The following is a 16745-nucleotide window of genomic DNA, read 5'->3' on the forward strand; positions in this document are numbered from 1 at the left end:
GAGTAGCTTCTGCATGCCAGACCCAGGGTCTGCTGAGTCCATGCAGTGCTTGGTGCACACCTGATCTAGAGGCTGCTGGCCCAAGCCAAGAATGTGCTGCTCCTTGGGGATCCTTCTCTGAGCCAGCACTGGACTCGGTTCAGCTCTGGGTACTGTCTCCAACTAGAAGTCTTGCCAGCTCAGCCTTTTGGGAAACGTATCCATTATGACAAACATCCTCACCTCCTCTAGTGGCATTCTTTTACCCTCACAGATTATGATCTTGATTTTCATTTCAATAAACTGCTTCATAAAAATATCTGTCTTTTCTATCAGGCTCTGGAAGGGCAGAGATTTGTCTGCTTTGCTTACTACTATATTCCCAGCACTCAGAACAGAGCTTGGCCCAGAGAAAGCACTCAAATATTTGTTGAAAGAATTACCTGTTACTTCATACGAGCCAAATGTCTGGACAAACAGCAGTCAATGTCACAGGACAGGCAATAAATATAGAGAACATTACATCATGGCTGTCCTTGCGAGACCAGTAAATTGAAAAGAGTTTGCTTGGATGGATTTATGAATAATTGACCTTATAAAATACTGCTAAGAAGACACGGAATATAAATTGGATTTAAGACCACCCTATTCTCCCCTGGAGTCAGAAGCTGTAGCTATTGGAAGCAACCCACTGAGCTGGAAATTACAGCAGCATTTTCGTGGTTTTTATATGTATTTTAAACTCATTATTGTTCCCGAAGCCAAAATAGATAACAAAAGAACACACGTGACACAATGTATGTAAATGTTTTTCAAGGTTTTATTGCAAACCCAAATTGGTTTATCACACACAAAAAAAGTTGTGTGGTGGGGAGGGAGGAAGAATTGTACATATTATAGCCATGTTAATTACAGTACATTAAAATGATGGTTTACATTACAAATAAGCCTGTAAGTTTAAATATACTAGTGTTATAACCCAATGTACAGACTGTCTTTATACAATACATACAATTATCAGGAATGCAAAAACAAAACAAAACAAAACAACAACAACCCATAAATAATGCCCATTTTACAGGTGACGTTTTAAACAATGAAAACACCAGGCTTGACCGACAACTGGGGCATTGGTCCATAAAAACCCTTTCTAAAAATAGAAATATTTGTAGCAGCAATGCTTTCTTTAAGCATCTGAATACAAGTCATTGCAAGACCATTTCAATAAATTTTAGTTATTAATTATATCTTACAAAAAAAAACACAGTCTACACATAAATTTATCTTCCAAATATGGAAGAAACAGACAATGTCCCACATTGTAGTTGTCCTGCAAGTGTCACATTGATGCTATAACTAAATCCATCTGTGATCAGCCATACCACACTCAGACCACTGCTCGCACAGTAATCCACAAGGAAAGATAAGGAACTGAAACACTGCAGTAGGAAAAGCTTTGGAGCTAACACGATCTCATCAGAAAAGGCACATTTCTTAAGATTCGTTATCGTGGCCCGGACAGACCTTCAGGAGATCCTCCTTAGAACAGCGAGTCCCGCTTCCAATAAGACGACTGCATCTGTCTAAGGCGGCACTCTCATGCGCATTTCAGAGATAGCACCACGTTGGAAGGAAGAATAAAAATAAAAAATCTCATGAGCTCACTGAAAGGAGGATGTGCTCTTCAAAAAGCTTCCAGCAAACAGTGTGCAATAAGGTTGCCAAGATGTGCAAGCTCTCGGAGATGTGCAAATTCTCTTTGAAGATGTCCTTGTTAGCTGGCAGCTCCGCCAAAAGGCTAACTAAAACGTTTAGAAACATACAGAAAATCCTTCAGAACCAACCCTAAGACTGTTCAGAGGAACGAGTCCACAGGAGGTGCATAGGAAAAGCCGAGGAAGGCCTCGGCCGCTTCCTTGACACTAGCCGTGAGGAGGATGCTGTCGGGAGACCTGCCGATGGAGTTGGGGACCGGCTCCTCGGTAAACTCGGGGTCGAAGTGCCGCAGGTCGCTGGGACCACTCTACAGCAGGAAAGAAAAGCCTCGTTCAATGTTCAGAACTCACACCGGATATAGGGCTTTACATTCTGGAGCTCAAGTCTTTGGGGCACAATACGGGCACACTCATAATCACTATCTATTTCAAATACAAAACCAGGGATCACACAGGATTTAAAATTTGAATGTGATGTTCCTTTTTTGTTTTTTGGTACTTGAATTGATAAATGTGCTGAGAAATTCTGTGAGCTTTGTTGGGACAAAAATTCTACTTTTTCTCTAGGTGCAATAATGGTCCATGAATAAAATATCCAACAATTTATTCCTTGAGGGCCCTCCCCTCTCCACCACCACCACCACCACCACCACCAAATCTAACTTAAATAAATGCTCGTTGGGCCCCCTTATACTCAAGAGAGAGAAAGATACTTACCACATTTGGGTTAAAAGGGGGAGTAATCTTCTTGTTAATGAGGTCGTCCCAGTTAATTACAGAGAAGAAGACATGATTCTTGATTTCCATCTGTTGTGAAGAAACATAAGATTGATTTAGACAGGCAGATTCCTAAAGGACAGTGAGGTCTAGAGCACACCCCCGACCAGCAGGAGAGAGGGAAGCGATCACGTACAAAGTCATCCTTGGCACCCAGCCTCTTTGTCCTGTCTTTCTGCAGGAGGCCCTCCAGGAGGTGCCTGGCGGAATTGGTGATATTTGGCTTCAACTGGAGGGGCTTGTTTAGAATGTTGTCATACATCTCAGCTGTGTTTCGGCTGTAGAAAGGAGGCTGAAAGAAGAGAAGAAAGTACTTAATATTCAATTGGAAGTTCTGTACACCCTACATTACCAATAAGATTTAAACTGCAATATATCAAGCTGATTTGACAACGTCTTTTCCTTGCCCTGGATTTTTAAGTGTCTATTTTGTTCCTTGTATTGAAATAAGATGCTAACAAAGCCATGTTTTTCACTCTCACATTGGTGAAATGTGGTCACATCTGGTAAACTGTGAACTTACAGAAGATAAATCTACTAGGTAAGAGTTTACCCTAAAACACTGTTAAAGTGACCAATATGCCTCTCATCAACATTTGATAAGCTTCCTGATAAAGGGCAAGACACAATGACCAGGTCTGCAGTGGGGCTCATGTTCCTAGAAGAGTCTGGGTTTTAAGAAAACTGCGCTCTAGGGAGCATGTCGAATTGGGGCAGTATTCCATGATTCTCAATGTGCTACTCACCAGACCGTAGAGCATCTCATATAAGACGGCCCCCAGGCACCACCAGTCCACAGTCCTGTCATATGGCTGCTTATGAAGCACCTCAGGGGCGAGATACTGAAAGACAGACCAGGAGAACAGAGTTTAGAGCCAGTGAAACCAGGCAATCCCAAGGCTAGGCACGCACTCTGAGGAGCTAAGAGACCCTGGATGCACTTGGAGGATATATTTCTTTAGATGACTTCCTGATAACTAGTGGACTTGGAGGCTTAATGACACCTAACAGTATCTTACTTAGCGATTTAAAAAACTTTTATAACATAGCTCTTACAAACAGCTATTTTAAATTAAAGCAACATGAGGCCTTGGAATATCTCATGCTGCATCACATAGCAAATGTGTTTTACTTGCACTGAGTTGGACTAAGACATTTTGGAGCATAGTTGGCCTTTTCGTTGGCATATTGTACTGATGTCTCAGGGAAGGAGGGGGTAAGCCAGGCATCAAGTGTGCTCCTACCTCAGGTGTGCCGCAGAAGGTGGATGTCGTGCCGTTCTGTTCAATGTTCTCCTTGCAGAGCCCAAAGTCGGTAAGGACGATGTGTCCCTGGGAATCTAGCAGAATATTCTCTGGTTTTAAGTCTCTGTAAAAATATGAACAGAAAAGTAGTTGCACAAGTTAATTTCACTGCATAAGAAATCCTCTGTAGAGAGAATTGAGAGGGGTATTATAAGCATTTTACATTCACTGCCATTGTATCGTGAATGAAAAAGGGAGTCCTTGTTCTGCTAATCTGTTCTGGGTTAGGTCCAATCCTAGTTGGCTAGTTCCCTAGTGGCATGGAGTCAAGGCAGTTCACATGTTGGGGGATCTGGTTTTAGGTGACCAAGTTGTATAAACACACTTTATTTTAAGGCCCTGTCAAAGACTAGGGCTGCTCTGTCTCCTTTATACCTAAGCAGGTCGCCTTCAGAATTCTTCAGCTCACCTATAGACGATGTTCAGAGAGTGCAGGTAACCCAAGGCACTGGCTATTTCAGCAGCATAGAAACGGGCCCGCGGTTCCAGGAAGCAGCGCTCCCTCTGGAGATGGTAGAACAACTGTAGGAGACAGAACAAAAAAGTTAGGCTGCCGTTGCCAAAGCCTGATAAACAATGTATCTAATTAGTCTTGACATATATAGCTAAAGAGAACAATTGCAGGAAGTAGCCCTAAATAGTCTATTAACTCTTTGAAACCTGGAAGGTTAAAGGAAATGCTAATTCTGGTAACTTCCCTCCTCCAAGTATCTTTTAAAAACTCTATGCAACAGACATGTTAGCTCATCTTCCCTCTGCTCACCTCTCCACCGTTAATGTAGTCGAGGACGAAGTACAATTTGTCGGCAGTCTGGAAAGAGAAGTGAAGGCCCACCAGGAAAGGGTGTTTCACATTCTTCAGTAGAACATTCCGCTCCGACATAATATGCTTTTCCTAGGAAAAGGACAATTAAGATTTAGTGGCAATTTTCAACATGGCACCAAAATTCCAAGGTGAAACGACTCAATGAAACCACCAAGCACATCTCGTTCTTACCTCCTTCTTTTTCAGGATCGCTTTCTTCTGTAAGACTTTGACTGCATAGAATGCTTCTTCTGCTTTGTGTCTTGCTAGAAGAACCTGAAATTTCAATTAAAAAAATTATTTTGCTATCCAAATCCAGGGAGAATGTACAAAGTAAGTGCACAAAAGGCTATAGGTAATGAAGTCTTCAGATTTGAAATTACCTTTCCAAAACTGCCCTTCCCAATCACTTTTAAGAAGTGGAAGTCAGACGGTTTAGCATGAGGATTGGATGATGGGCCAAGGTTGATTTGCTGAGAAGGACTTGGCTGGAAAATAAAATGTTTTCTTTTACTATCTTTGGTTTCAAAGGAAGATATCAAAAATAAAGTACAGGCACTGTCAAAGATGTTACATCTGCAAATGACTGAGGCAAGTCACTATATATTTAAAAACATTCAAAACTACTTTTCATCTATACATACATACATCTACACATATCTCAGAAAACAAAAACTGTACACAATGTTGCTGTAAGCAAATAAAACTTTTATGAAATATACCTTTAAAAAATACTCTACTGACTCAATACTTAAGTGCTGTGTCACTTGTTACACCTTAACTAAAGAGGCATTCCTGTCTTGATACTAATTTCTAGAAATGCCATTTTAATTCATCAATGCAGGAGTACTGACTCATTTACAAGATTCCTGCACAGACACCTCACAAATAGAGAATACTTACTGGAGGAGAAGGGTTGGCATTCATAAGCTCAGGCTCCTGAGGTTGGGAGATTTTCAAAATGGACTGAACGTCAGGGCTGCAAAGAAAGAAACCATTTAGGACCTCTTAACTCGCCACAAGAGGGCACACAAACACAAATAGTGAGTTTCTGGCTCAACTTTTCCCGGAGAATTCAGTGTTTAAACTAAAAACACCCAAATAAATTACTCAACTAAAGAAAATAGCCAAAGAAAATAATAAACCCAGTTAAATAAAGAGATGAGGTTTGTTCTTCACGGAGACAGGAGTGAATTAGGCGAAAAACGAATACTTTTATCTTACAGCTTTAGAACAAGCCAAATCCGCAAATTTATTTTATTTATAATGTTTTTTTAAAAATTGGAACTTGAAAAGGGATCCACATCCCCAGGGGAAAAGTTGGTTTCGGCTCCTCGACCAACACAATGATGAAAATTATACTAATTTTTATTTCCCCCAATCTCCCCAAACTTACTGTTTGCATGCATAGGAGTTATTGGCAATCTTCTGAATGAAGTCGTTCAGGCCCATCCTCCTCTGTTTCATGAAAGCTGTGATTCGAGAAAGGAGAAATAAACGTTTAGATGGTTTTGTAACATCCGACGCTACACGCACTTATCTGATGAGGGATCTTCAAAAAAATTTTCACTTGGCATATCCAAGAAGCCTAGTCTTAACTCCTGCACTCACCGATGAGGATTGCTACCATTCCCCTCATTCTGGAGTAAGTGAGGGTGCCCCTAGCAGCCTCGGTTTTCACTGTCATCGCCACAAAGAGAGTCAAGAGAGGAGTCGCCGGCGACGAGAGTCTGGCAGAACCGACACTAGCTCCGGCCGCGCCGCGAGTCTTATAAGCCCTGTGCCGCCAGGGGGGCGGGGCCCGCGGGACAATGAGGCTGCCCCGCCTCCAGGCCCCGCCCCGCCCAGGCCCCGCCCCCGGCGGCCGCGCGGCGGGACAGGCAGCTCCGCTGCGGGCGGCGGGCGGTTCCGCCCCGGCTGGAGGGCGCGCGCGGGTCGGGGCTGGGGGCGCCCGGCGCGGTGACCGCGGGGGGGGGAGGGCCCGGCGCGGGGCAGTTGCCAACCTCTTTGGCCCGAGGGACTGAGAGAGGGAAACCGCAGGCGGAGGGGGTGGGAGGAAGGGGGGGAGCCGGGGGTAATTTTCCATCCTTCTCGTTTATTCCACCGGCGAGGAAATCAGCGTCGCAGATCCGAGGCGCTTTCCGCCCCGCGCGAGGCGACCAGGCGGCTTTGCGCCCACTCTGGTTTCTCAACCCCCGACTTCGGAATCGCTCCGGCCCAGGCACCCACCCTCTCCCCAAGTCCACCCGGCAGCCTCTGCTGCCCTCGCCCGGGGGCCGCGCGTCCTCGGCGGGTTATCTCTCCGGCGCTGGGCGGCCGCGCGGGGTGGCCCCACGCGCACTTATCTCCGGGGTCAGCGCGGGGCCAGGGCGTCCCCGGGTCTGCCGGACGCCGCCGTGCCCACACCCCGGCCTCGCCCCTCACTCTCAGAACGACCGCAGACACCCAGCCCCGCGCGCTGGGTCCCAGCAACTAGTGCGGGAGTGACCCAAGTGCCCGCGCGCGGCCGCGGCGCTTACCCAGTCCGCTCAGCAGGAAGGACTCGCTCCGTTTCTGCGCCTCGGCCCTCTTTTTGTGGCGGGGCCGGAGCAGGGACTCGAGCCGGGCCCTGGTCAGCGCGCCCTGCATCTCCCCCATGGACAGCGGCGGCCGGGCGCGCAGCCGGGGAGGGCGACGAGAGCACACTGACGTTTCCTTGAAGGAGCCGCCGTGACTCAGGCCGGGCAAGATTTCCTGCCCCAGTCCCAAAACAAACAAATGGCCCTTGTGCACGGCCGAGCCGCTTCCGAAAACGCCTTTTTTGTGCTTTTGGCCAAAGCCAGGAAAGGCTGAAAAATCCCAGAACTTGGAAGAGGAGGAAGGAAGGAAAGAAAGAGGGAAGGGGGAGGGAAGAGGTCAGGAATGTGTAGGGGAGGGGGAGGAAATAAAATTCGTCTCTGCACTAAAGGAAAAAAAAAAAGTACAATCTACATTTCAGTTTTTTTCCCCCTAAAGTAATCTCTGAGAACATTCTGTCCAGTCCGTTACGCATGCAATTTTTTTCTCTTGCATTTTTTAATCCCTGCCACGGCCAGAACACGTGAGGAAGTGGCTAGTTTAGGGGAACGGTGGCTCCACGCTGGGGACCGACCTGGCGTAACCCCGTGACAGCGAGGACCATGCGGGATCTGCACCTTGGGGCTTACTTAGCTGACTCCCCGCATTTTCTCTCCTGCACTCCCACCTGGAAACTCGGCAAGGTCACATTACAGCGTCTTAAAGTCCCTTAGTTTGTCCCTTTCTTCCCTTCCCTGGTTTATTTCAAGGTCTTAAGAGTTTTACCAACTGGCTCTTTCTCTGAAGTCCCGGATAAACTGTGAACCGTTAGCTTCTGTAAGATTAGCCCGGAGCCTTGGCTCCAGAAAGCAGGAAAGAGAGGGAAGCTCAGCAGTGCAGCGGCGCGGTGCCTTCCTGTAAATTCCACCTGGGACCTGCAGTTTGAATGCTGGCGCGAGGAGCCGCGCCAGAGTTGGCGGGGACGCACCCAGTACTTAAACTGGGCCAGGAGCGAGGAAAAGGCTGCAAGTTACTCAGGTCTGCGGGGCCCGGCACCTGGAGCTCGCTGGTGCTGTCTGCGGTGGCTGCCCTGCCATGACCCCTCGCTGCCAAAGGCCCTGCCATTTCAGCGTTGTCTGCTGTGTCTGACACTCCGAAATACCAGCTGTCAAACCAAGAATAGCTCCGAAGCGGGGTTTCTTTGGTCCTGGGCAGGGATTTGCTTTGCAGGCACAACCACCTCATTTGCCCTAATATGATTTGTGGCCTCAACTGCTGCTCGGTTTGCTCAGATACCACAGCCCGGCACGGGGAAAAGGGAGAGCACATCCTTTCTCCTGGAGACTGGCTGAGAAATTTGGCTCAGCTTTCACTCTAAAAAAGCACTTACTAGTGCCTGAAATTGATGTTCCAACCTAAAGCAAGCTCAGGAAGCCCCAGATCAAAATCACTGCCACAATTCTTCCTCTTGCAGGATTCTTTATAGAGTATGATTTGTTATTGCCAGTGCCCCCAGCGTACCACTTCGAGCAGCCTCGCTCAGACCAGCCCTGCTCCTACACCATTTCTTCCCCCTTTGACATTGCACATTTTGCAAATGTGCTACTGCCTAGAAACGGTAGCTTGCAAAAGGATTTCTGTGTGCTTGCTTTTAAAACATTAAATTAAGAAGCTTTCCTTCAGAGATTCTTCTCTGAGTCCCACTTCCTGTGGCTTCCCCATGCCAAGTAACCCCAAATTATCTGAAGCATCTTTGTTATATCCATTTCATTCAAATTATAGTAATAAAAGCAGACGAACCTTTCAAAGAGGATTTTATAGCCTCCTCTTTCATTCTTCAGGTTGCCTGGGATATGAAGGCTGGAAGTTACTTTCTAGAGGCTGGAGGTAGGTAGAGCTCAGCCAGGGCTGGAATAGCCTCCTGCTATGTGCCTGATAAGGCTGGAGGCTGAGATGACATGGGAACAAGAGGAGTCATAGGCAGCTGTCCCTGCTGCGTTATCAACCCGACTTTATATAAAGGCAATTTACATACAGGAAGGGAGCAAGCTGCAAAGTTCAACACTGGGTCATTTATTCCCTCCGTTGCAACGTCACTCCAAAAATTAGTCTTCAGTATCCTGGGTTTACTAAATCCCTAGCAAGACACACACACACGCGCGCGCGCGCGCGCGCTTGACTGATCATGGTCACAAATCGGTCCAGAAAACCAAAACACATGCATAGGGTCCCATTTTCTCAAAGAAGCCCTGCCGCTCCAGCATGCATTCCAGGAGGAACATGGAATTTAAGTTAGAGGGCTCTAAGTGGGATAGAGAGGAGGCACAACCATATGATTTGTGGTTGGAACAGAGAAGGGACTTCTGATGTGTTCCCTCTCCTGCCTCCCCACCCTAATGTTCAGTAGTCGAGACGGATGGTCTGCTAAACTTATCATTTAACGGAGAGAATCAAGTTGTTGAGACTGGCTTTTCTTCCAACCGGATACCTGGCGGGTGGAGCAGGCGCCCCCTGTTCTGTCCCAGCAACCTACTAAGACTTCCGAACAGGAAGGTGACACACGGGCGGCGGGTGTATGGGGTAGGGGGAGGTAGACAGGGAACTGTGTGTGACGCGCGCCTGTTCACTCTGCACAGACTTCAGGCGGCCCTGTGGCCGCTATTCAGACGCTTGATCGCTTTCTTCCTTCCCGTCACCAGCTTCTTTCTTTGGTCCAGAAAGACCTCCTACCATGAGAAATCTAGCCCCTTCTCTTTTACTCCCTGGTGGCGAAGTGGCCCGAGTTGTGTCAGAAAACTCTGCAAGTAAATGCAACCTAGAGGGCGATCGCGTTCTCCCGGAGAGTCATTCTGAAATGCAGGATTTCTCCCCACTTCTCTTCCGAGGCTTAATCAGTTCCAGAAAATTTCTTGACAGCACCTTGTTGCGGTCATCGAAAATATAGATGACTTTTGAGATAAGCTAATTACCTCCCCATCCCCACCAACTAGTCCTCTAACACTGAGGCCTCTCACTAGGCAAACTGCAGTCAAAATCAATGATTCACCAAGATGTAAAGTTTGCACTAAAAGTATTTTCTCGTGCATATGTACTTTAATACTTCAGAAAATCGTTTTAGCTCTTCTGCTTTATTTTTTTCTTAATAGATAGACTATAAAAACAAAAACCTGAAACTTTTACTAAGATTTGAGTCTCCTATATGCAATATCTTCCATTGCTAACAGGCCATATAATTGTTTTGTATGGCTCAAAGTGCCATAAATTCTAGAATAATCCTGTACGCAGTTTAGATTCCCATACTTATTGATTCATGAACTGATGCTTATAGAATTTTTCCTCTGCAGCCATCACCAAAAGGAAGCACATAGATATGCCAGGAAGCCTAAGTGTTACTCTCAAGAACAAAATGGACTCTCTTTTGTTGAAGGTTGTCACCAAGTAAGTATCTTTCTTACAGTATTCATCAAACAGAAAATGATGACAAATGAATTTATTCAGGATAGCTCTTACAGATAAGTAACTAGCAGTGTTAAATAAATGTCTATTTATAGAACACAGGTTCTATAGTGATTATTACCTTCTACATTTATAATTGTCAAAATTATGCACAGAGGAGGTAAGAAAGTGATACAATAGGTAACTAAAGAAAACGTTATCAAGAATAATAGTGGTAAGAGTTATTTAAACCCACAAAACTGCATGCTTTTTACACACAGACTTAATTTTTTCCCCAAAACAGTGATTTTGAATAAACAAGAGTATCCATGGAAGAGCCCTTGAAGAAGGTTTTGTTAAATAATGTACATGTGGCTGTCTAGTATCATTACCTTGTTTTCCCTAATAACATTTTTTAACCATTACGGATTATGCAATTGTTGTTACTTTTTTTTCCCCAGAGTTGGGCAGATAGGCAAAATTGCTAACTAGCAAAACACGCTTTTAGGACCAAATTTATCTTGTTCTTGTACCCTATCTTTGCCACTTTAGTTGACTCCTAGGCTTCTCCCACATCCCAACCACACCACTGGCACATTATGTGACCTCCCTAACTCTGAGCCATTGTCTCCCACCCTCCTTCTCACTAATGCCACCTGCCTCAGAGCCCTGGTGTCTGCTCATCACCATGGGAGATGTTGACTGTTTCCTCCCTCCCTCCCTCCCTTCCTCTCTCCCTCCCTCCCTCCTTCCTTTCCTCCCTCCCTCCCTCCCTCCCTCTCTCCATCCATCTCTCTCTCTCTCCTTTTCTCCCTTCCATTCATTCATGAAAGCATTTAACAAGCACATATTAAGTACAAATATTAAGATCAAGGTACACAAATATGAGTAAACTAGTTATCTGATTTCACAGAAGCTCTCGTTCTAATGACGTACCTGCAAATTATGATACACCATGATGAGTGTTAAAGCAGAAGAAGGAACCAGCCAGAATAGAACAGAGGAATTTTCTACTGAGTTGAGGCAGTAGGCATGGAATTGTTGAGGAAAGTTTACACAGAGAAATGATATTTGGACTGATCCTGGGAGGCTCAGCTTGGCTCAAAAGAGGAAAGTTGTTCCAGGCAGAAGCAATAGTCTAAGGACCAAACTCTAAGCTGCTGTGCAGCAGCTCTGGAGTAATTTGGAAATATAATTCTTACTCAGACTTTACACAGAAGCAAAATGTATATGGCGACTACTGGTGAAATAGGAAAACAGCACAAAGATAGCGGGCACAAATCTGCATCTCTCTCTTTCATAGCTCTGTTCCCCTCTACCCCATAAATATAAAATTAATAATGTATTAAAAATACACCCATTGAAAAGACTGCTGATTATTAGCCTGCATAGACACTTCTATTCTTGGTACTGCTTTAGTTATAGGTGGAGTTCATTCGTTCATTCATCAACAGATTCTCCTAGAACTATGAATCAGATATGGTACTAGATAGAGGCAGGAGATACAGTGGTAAATATGAGCTCACAGGGTGATGGCAGGTTGGGAATTGGCTTGTGTCAAGAGATTTAAGAGCCACTGAGAAAAATCCCTTCACCAAGGCTTTTCAAGTGACACATTCCAATGTATTTTGGAGAGTTAGTTTATAACTCAAAAAAGTGATTGATAACTGTTACTCCTTCTATTCAGGATATTTACTTTTTAAAAAATTCTACCTATCTCATTAAAAATGAACACATTTACATACACAGACATATAAGGGAGTGTTGAAAGTTGGAATGGGGAAATTTGCATAGTTGGAAGATGGATGAAGTTTAGACAAGCATAGTTATGGTCTAGCCCAGGGAGTAGCAATCTTTCTGCAGTAGTAACACCAATGGTCTGTAACCATTCCTTTTAGAAAGGCCACAGGAAAGTGGGTGGGAGGATGAGGTTTGTAGTACATTTTAAAAATTTCAATCAGGGGCCCTGGCCGGTTGGCTCAGCAGTAGAGCATCGGCCTGGCGTGCGGGGGACCCGAGTTCAATTCCCGGCCAGGGCACATAGGAGAGGCGCCCATTTGCTTCTCCACCCCCCCTCCTTCCTCTCTGTCTCTCTCTTCCCCTCCCACAGCCAAGGCTCCATTGGAGCAAAGATGGTCTGGGCGCTGGGGATGGCTCCTTGGCCTGTGCCCCAGGCGCTAGAGTGGCTCTGGTCACGGCAGAGCGACGCCTCGGGCAGAGCATCGCCCCCTGGTGGGCATGCCGGGTGGATCCCGGTCGGGCGCATGTGGGAGTCTGACTGTCTCTCCCCGTTTCCAGCTTCAGAGAAATACAAAAAAAAAAAAAAAAAATTTCAATCAGGGCATAAATTAAAGAAAGGAGGTCAGTGTTTGCTCTTGACGTAAGAGGAATGGGTATCTAGCTAGTAATATATCAGTGGGGTCTTCGGCAGGGTGAAAACTCGCCTCATCTCCGTCTTTGGAATGTGGTAATTTCCGATGTAGCACAATCCAATAAACAACAAATAAAAATAATAATTATCAACTACAATATGATCCGAAGGGCAAGAAATAGCACATGTTTGACAGTTTTATGTTTGGCTCTCAGCATTGACCTGGAAAATGACATCCAGCGAACTTTCTATATTACTATAAAAAATAATACAAGAGCGTGTGGGAAAAAATTTAAAGTCAAATATCAGTATTATCTCTGACTTTTCAAACACAAAAGGACTATGGCCTTACAGATAGCTTTATATTTTATCAGCATAGCTTTAGTGTTAGGCATTTACTGCTAGGCATTTATTTATTTATTGTTACACATTTTCATTTTAAAAGACCTTTTCATTCAACTAAAAACACTATTTTGTTATAATAAAGCATCCGGTACTGTGAAAAAGAAAGGCAGAGAGCTTCGGGCTGAGGACCCTCTCCCTTCTCTCTGTCCAGGGCCCAGCTGCAGCCCAGCCTTGGCGGATGGTCCAGCAGCACAGGGCTTGGACCTCTTTGCTGAATCCTTTAAACACACATTAAAAATGCAACCTACACAAACAGGATGAAGACCTCCTCTCCAGCCCTGCTTTGCTCAGAAAGTGCCAATACTAAGGAAGGAGCCTGGCTTTTTTTTGCCAAACTGAAGTGAAACCAAAAGTTTTAATTGGCGCAGTGTAAATTTCTCCCCAAATCTCTACCATTTAGGGTCCTATAATCAATCTAGCAAGAAACAGTAGAATCTCAGGCCCCCCCTAAGGAGTGTTTCCTGTAAACCCTGCTTAAGAATTGCAGCTCAAAATGAGATAAATGTAATAGTGACCAGCAGTGGGAAAACCAGGGGCAGGATGGCTGATTGTAGGTTGATTGGCAGCATTTTAATGAAGAGCAGTTTAGGGGGGCTTCCTTTTCATTTTGACCCTGAATGCAAGCTACATAAATGCTTATGTCACCTCCCATAGCAAGCTCAGAAGTGTCAGTTAGAGGCTGACATTATCTAGTTGTCTACAACTGAGGCTCGTTACCTGTGAGACAGACAAGGTATTCTCTAAACCTTAATCTCTTCATCTGTATAATGAGGATACTACTATTTACTATAAATTGTAAAAAATATTTGTGTTGGGCAGATAAAATGTATTATGCTCACTTTGTTAAAGATGGAGGCCGTCGCCCAGGTGATATTAATGTGTGTTGAGAATCCTTGTAGCCTGGGGCTTGGTTTTGGGATTAAGCCTTTCCCACCCTTTTTTGATGTGGGGCAGTACAATCCAATCATGCCTCAGAGAAGTGACTTTGTATTAGAGACTTCCCTATTTTGTATATTGGATTAAGGGTTTAGATTTCTACACTATAAAATGGGGACAAAGCGGGAGCTTGCACTCTTGGTTCCTGAGATTAGCATGAGAGAACAGAGAGAGTAGAGCCAGCAGTGGAAGGAGGCCACGTGGAGGAGGCCAGGAAAAGCAGCCAAGATGGTGGAGTGCTGAGTGAGATGCCAGTTTTTGCAGAGTTTGTATCTGGGATAAGGAAGGAGATGGGGAACTGAGGAGAATAAGGCTGGTGAGCTAGAAACCCTTGATTCTAGGAAACTCGGATAAGTCAGTGGCTTTGTGAGCACTGAATGTGATTGGGTTTTGGAGCCCAGTGTGTATTTTTTACTTGCCCGCCGGGTGCAAGCTAGAATTAAAGACTATGGCCCACCAGTTTTTGGCTCTGTTGTTTCTTTACCGACTGTCCGAATCCAATGCGAACCTGCATGTGAATGGCCCTGATGGCGGCTTCTGGTTTACAATTTGAAATAAAGAATTTAGTGCAACTACTCACAAAAATTAAGAGATCAAGGAACATACAGATACTCCAGTACTTTCAGCCTTTTGTATAGTACATTTTTACCAATGAAATGAAAGTTGGTTTTGCATCTCATTTGCATAATCAAACAACTTTCTTTGACTTGTCCTTTGCTTTTCTGATGTTCTTGTTTAATAAAAAATCAAATGCTTCTCTTTTTTTTTTGCTTCATATTCATTTTGAAATATCTCCTATTTTTTGTGAGCAGTATATATACCAACAAATTAGAAATACACAATCTTCCAAGAATTTAGTAAGTGCCACACTCATATTGGAATCTCACATAGAAAATATGCTTATGTTCCTTACCCCCACCCTACACATAACACTGCTACAAACAGAACACATCATACAATAACAAAGGGCTCCACCAAGTCAAAATAATAATGGCATGTGCTGTGTTTACAGCCTCTTAATCCGCTGGGCGAAGGATGGGCCAAGGGCAGTCTTGCATAATGGGCATTCCAGAGAAGTCCTGAAGAGATAACTCGTTTTGTTCTTCAGACTTCCCTCTCCTCCCTTGGTCTCCCCACAGACAATAGTCCAGAAAGGGCTGTATTAAAGAACTAAATGCTGTGATAACAGATGAATACTTGTTTACCAAGGGTTTGAAGTCAAGGCTTAAGTTTTGAGTGAACAGGCAGAGAGACAGCCTAAAGATAACCTGAAAAGATTTTCAATTGCTCATGGTGGATGGGAAAAATAGAATGTAAATATGGACATATTGAGAGGGGGAAGTCACTGAAGGAAGGTCAGAGAAGGCCAGCCAGCACTGAAGATGCATTTTCTCAGTCCTTCAGTTACGAAAAGAGGAACAAGTTCTCAGTGTGATCAGGATAATGACCCGCTCTTTTCAATCATTCAGATCTCTCTGGAGCACCTCCGTTGTGCCTGCCAGGCACCTACCTAAGCCTTGACTCTCACAACAATGCCTGAAATAGGCAGCGTTGCTGCACTCGGGCATGGTCTACATTTACTTGGTAAAATTGAACAGTGCTTTCCCAAAAGGAAAGGTAAGCTTACAGATAGTTCTACTTTTCCTAAGGTCCAGCTATGCCTCAATACCATTAACATGCAGGCTGAGGCATGCTTAACCAGTTAGAATATTCACTTTTTCAAGTGAGGAGTGAGCTGAAAGCTTCCTGCAACTCTAATATTATGCAGGTCTGTGATATCTGGGGAAAGATAAATCTAAAAGGAACTTCTGGAAGCCCAGATCGCTTTATAAGGCTTTCTGTAATAACCCTCCACACCCAGCTAATCCTCTGGATCCCACCCTGCCTCCCTTTCTGTAGTCAGAAATTTTGTGCTCTTAGTTATTTACATCTTAGGTGCCTCTCTAGACTTTGAGTTCTTGGAATACCACAGTTCCATTCATGTTTCTCTCCTACCTAACACCCTCCAATCACATCCCTCTCTTTCCACTGTCCCTTTTGTCCTCCAGACTGGTGCCATCTCCACTCTCTGTTCCTTAACCAGCGCAATTTTGTGTCTGCCTTGGGGACTTGGTCTGTGCTATGTCTTCCACCTGGAATCCTTCCTCCTGACACCCACATGGCTCAATCCTTCCTTCCACACAGATCGCGGAGTAAATGTCACTTATGCAGTGAACCTCCTGTAAGCAGCCGGTCATCTTTTGTAACTCACTCTATTTTAATGCTCTGCGTCCTCACTCTATTAACTGACATAAATCTTCGGTTTATAGTTTGTCTTCCCAAATTATAGTTTGTCTCCCCAAATGTATCTTTTTTTCCCTCTTTTTTACATTGACCTCAAATCCTCTTTTGCCCCAAATTCTTTGCTGTCTCTAGAGATAAAATTTAAAAATGAGAAGCCCATTGGGTCCCATGATTCTTTACTTCTGTTTTGAGCTGAGGTC

The 16745-nt window shown here is 44.7% G+C and overlaps 1 protein-coding gene across 4 annotated transcripts in view; it reads right to left on the reverse strand.

Moving 5' to 3' along the window:
• Positions 1 to 781: 781 nt before the first annotated feature.
• The window catches only part of SGK1 (serum/glucocorticoid regulated kinase 1), a 120060-nt gene continuing 104096 nt past the window's right edge, over positions 782 to 16745 (reverse strand). Inside the window, exons 1-12 of one of the 4 annotated variants that reach the window (XM_066247915.1) lie at positions 8916 to 9088; positions 5977 to 6052; positions 5484 to 5559; positions 4964 to 5068; positions 4773 to 4856; positions 4539 to 4670; positions 4185 to 4297; positions 3716 to 3839; positions 3218 to 3313; positions 2608 to 2763; positions 2412 to 2501; positions 782 to 2002 (exon numbers count right to left, since the gene is read on the reverse strand). In XM_066247915.1, coding sequence (XP_066104012.1) covers positions 1835 to 2002; positions 2412 to 2501; positions 2608 to 2763; positions 3218 to 3313; positions 3716 to 3839; positions 4185 to 4297; positions 4539 to 4670; positions 4773 to 4856; positions 4964 to 5068; positions 5484 to 5559; positions 5977 to 6052; positions 8916 to 8949 — 1254 coding nt within the window. In that variant the 5' untranslated portion in view covers positions 8950 to 9088 and the 3' untranslated portion in view covers positions 782 to 1834. Of the gene's footprint in view, positions 2003 to 2411; positions 2502 to 2607; positions 2764 to 3217; positions 3314 to 3715; positions 3840 to 4184; positions 4298 to 4538; positions 4671 to 4772; positions 4857 to 4963; positions 5069 to 5483; positions 5560 to 5976; positions 6053 to 6191; positions 6338 to 7099; positions 7267 to 8915; positions 9089 to 16745 lie in introns of those variants that run through there. The other 3 variants (XM_066247913.1, XM_066247914.1, XM_066247916.1) reach the window with 3 other exon arrangements.

The sequence above is a fragment of the Saccopteryx bilineata genome, chromosome 12 (assembly GCF_036850765.1).
Source record: "Saccopteryx bilineata isolate mSacBil1 chromosome 12, mSacBil1_pri_phased_curated, whole genome shotgun sequence".
NCBI lineage: Eukaryota > Metazoa > Chordata > Mammalia > Chiroptera > Emballonuridae > Saccopteryx > Saccopteryx bilineata.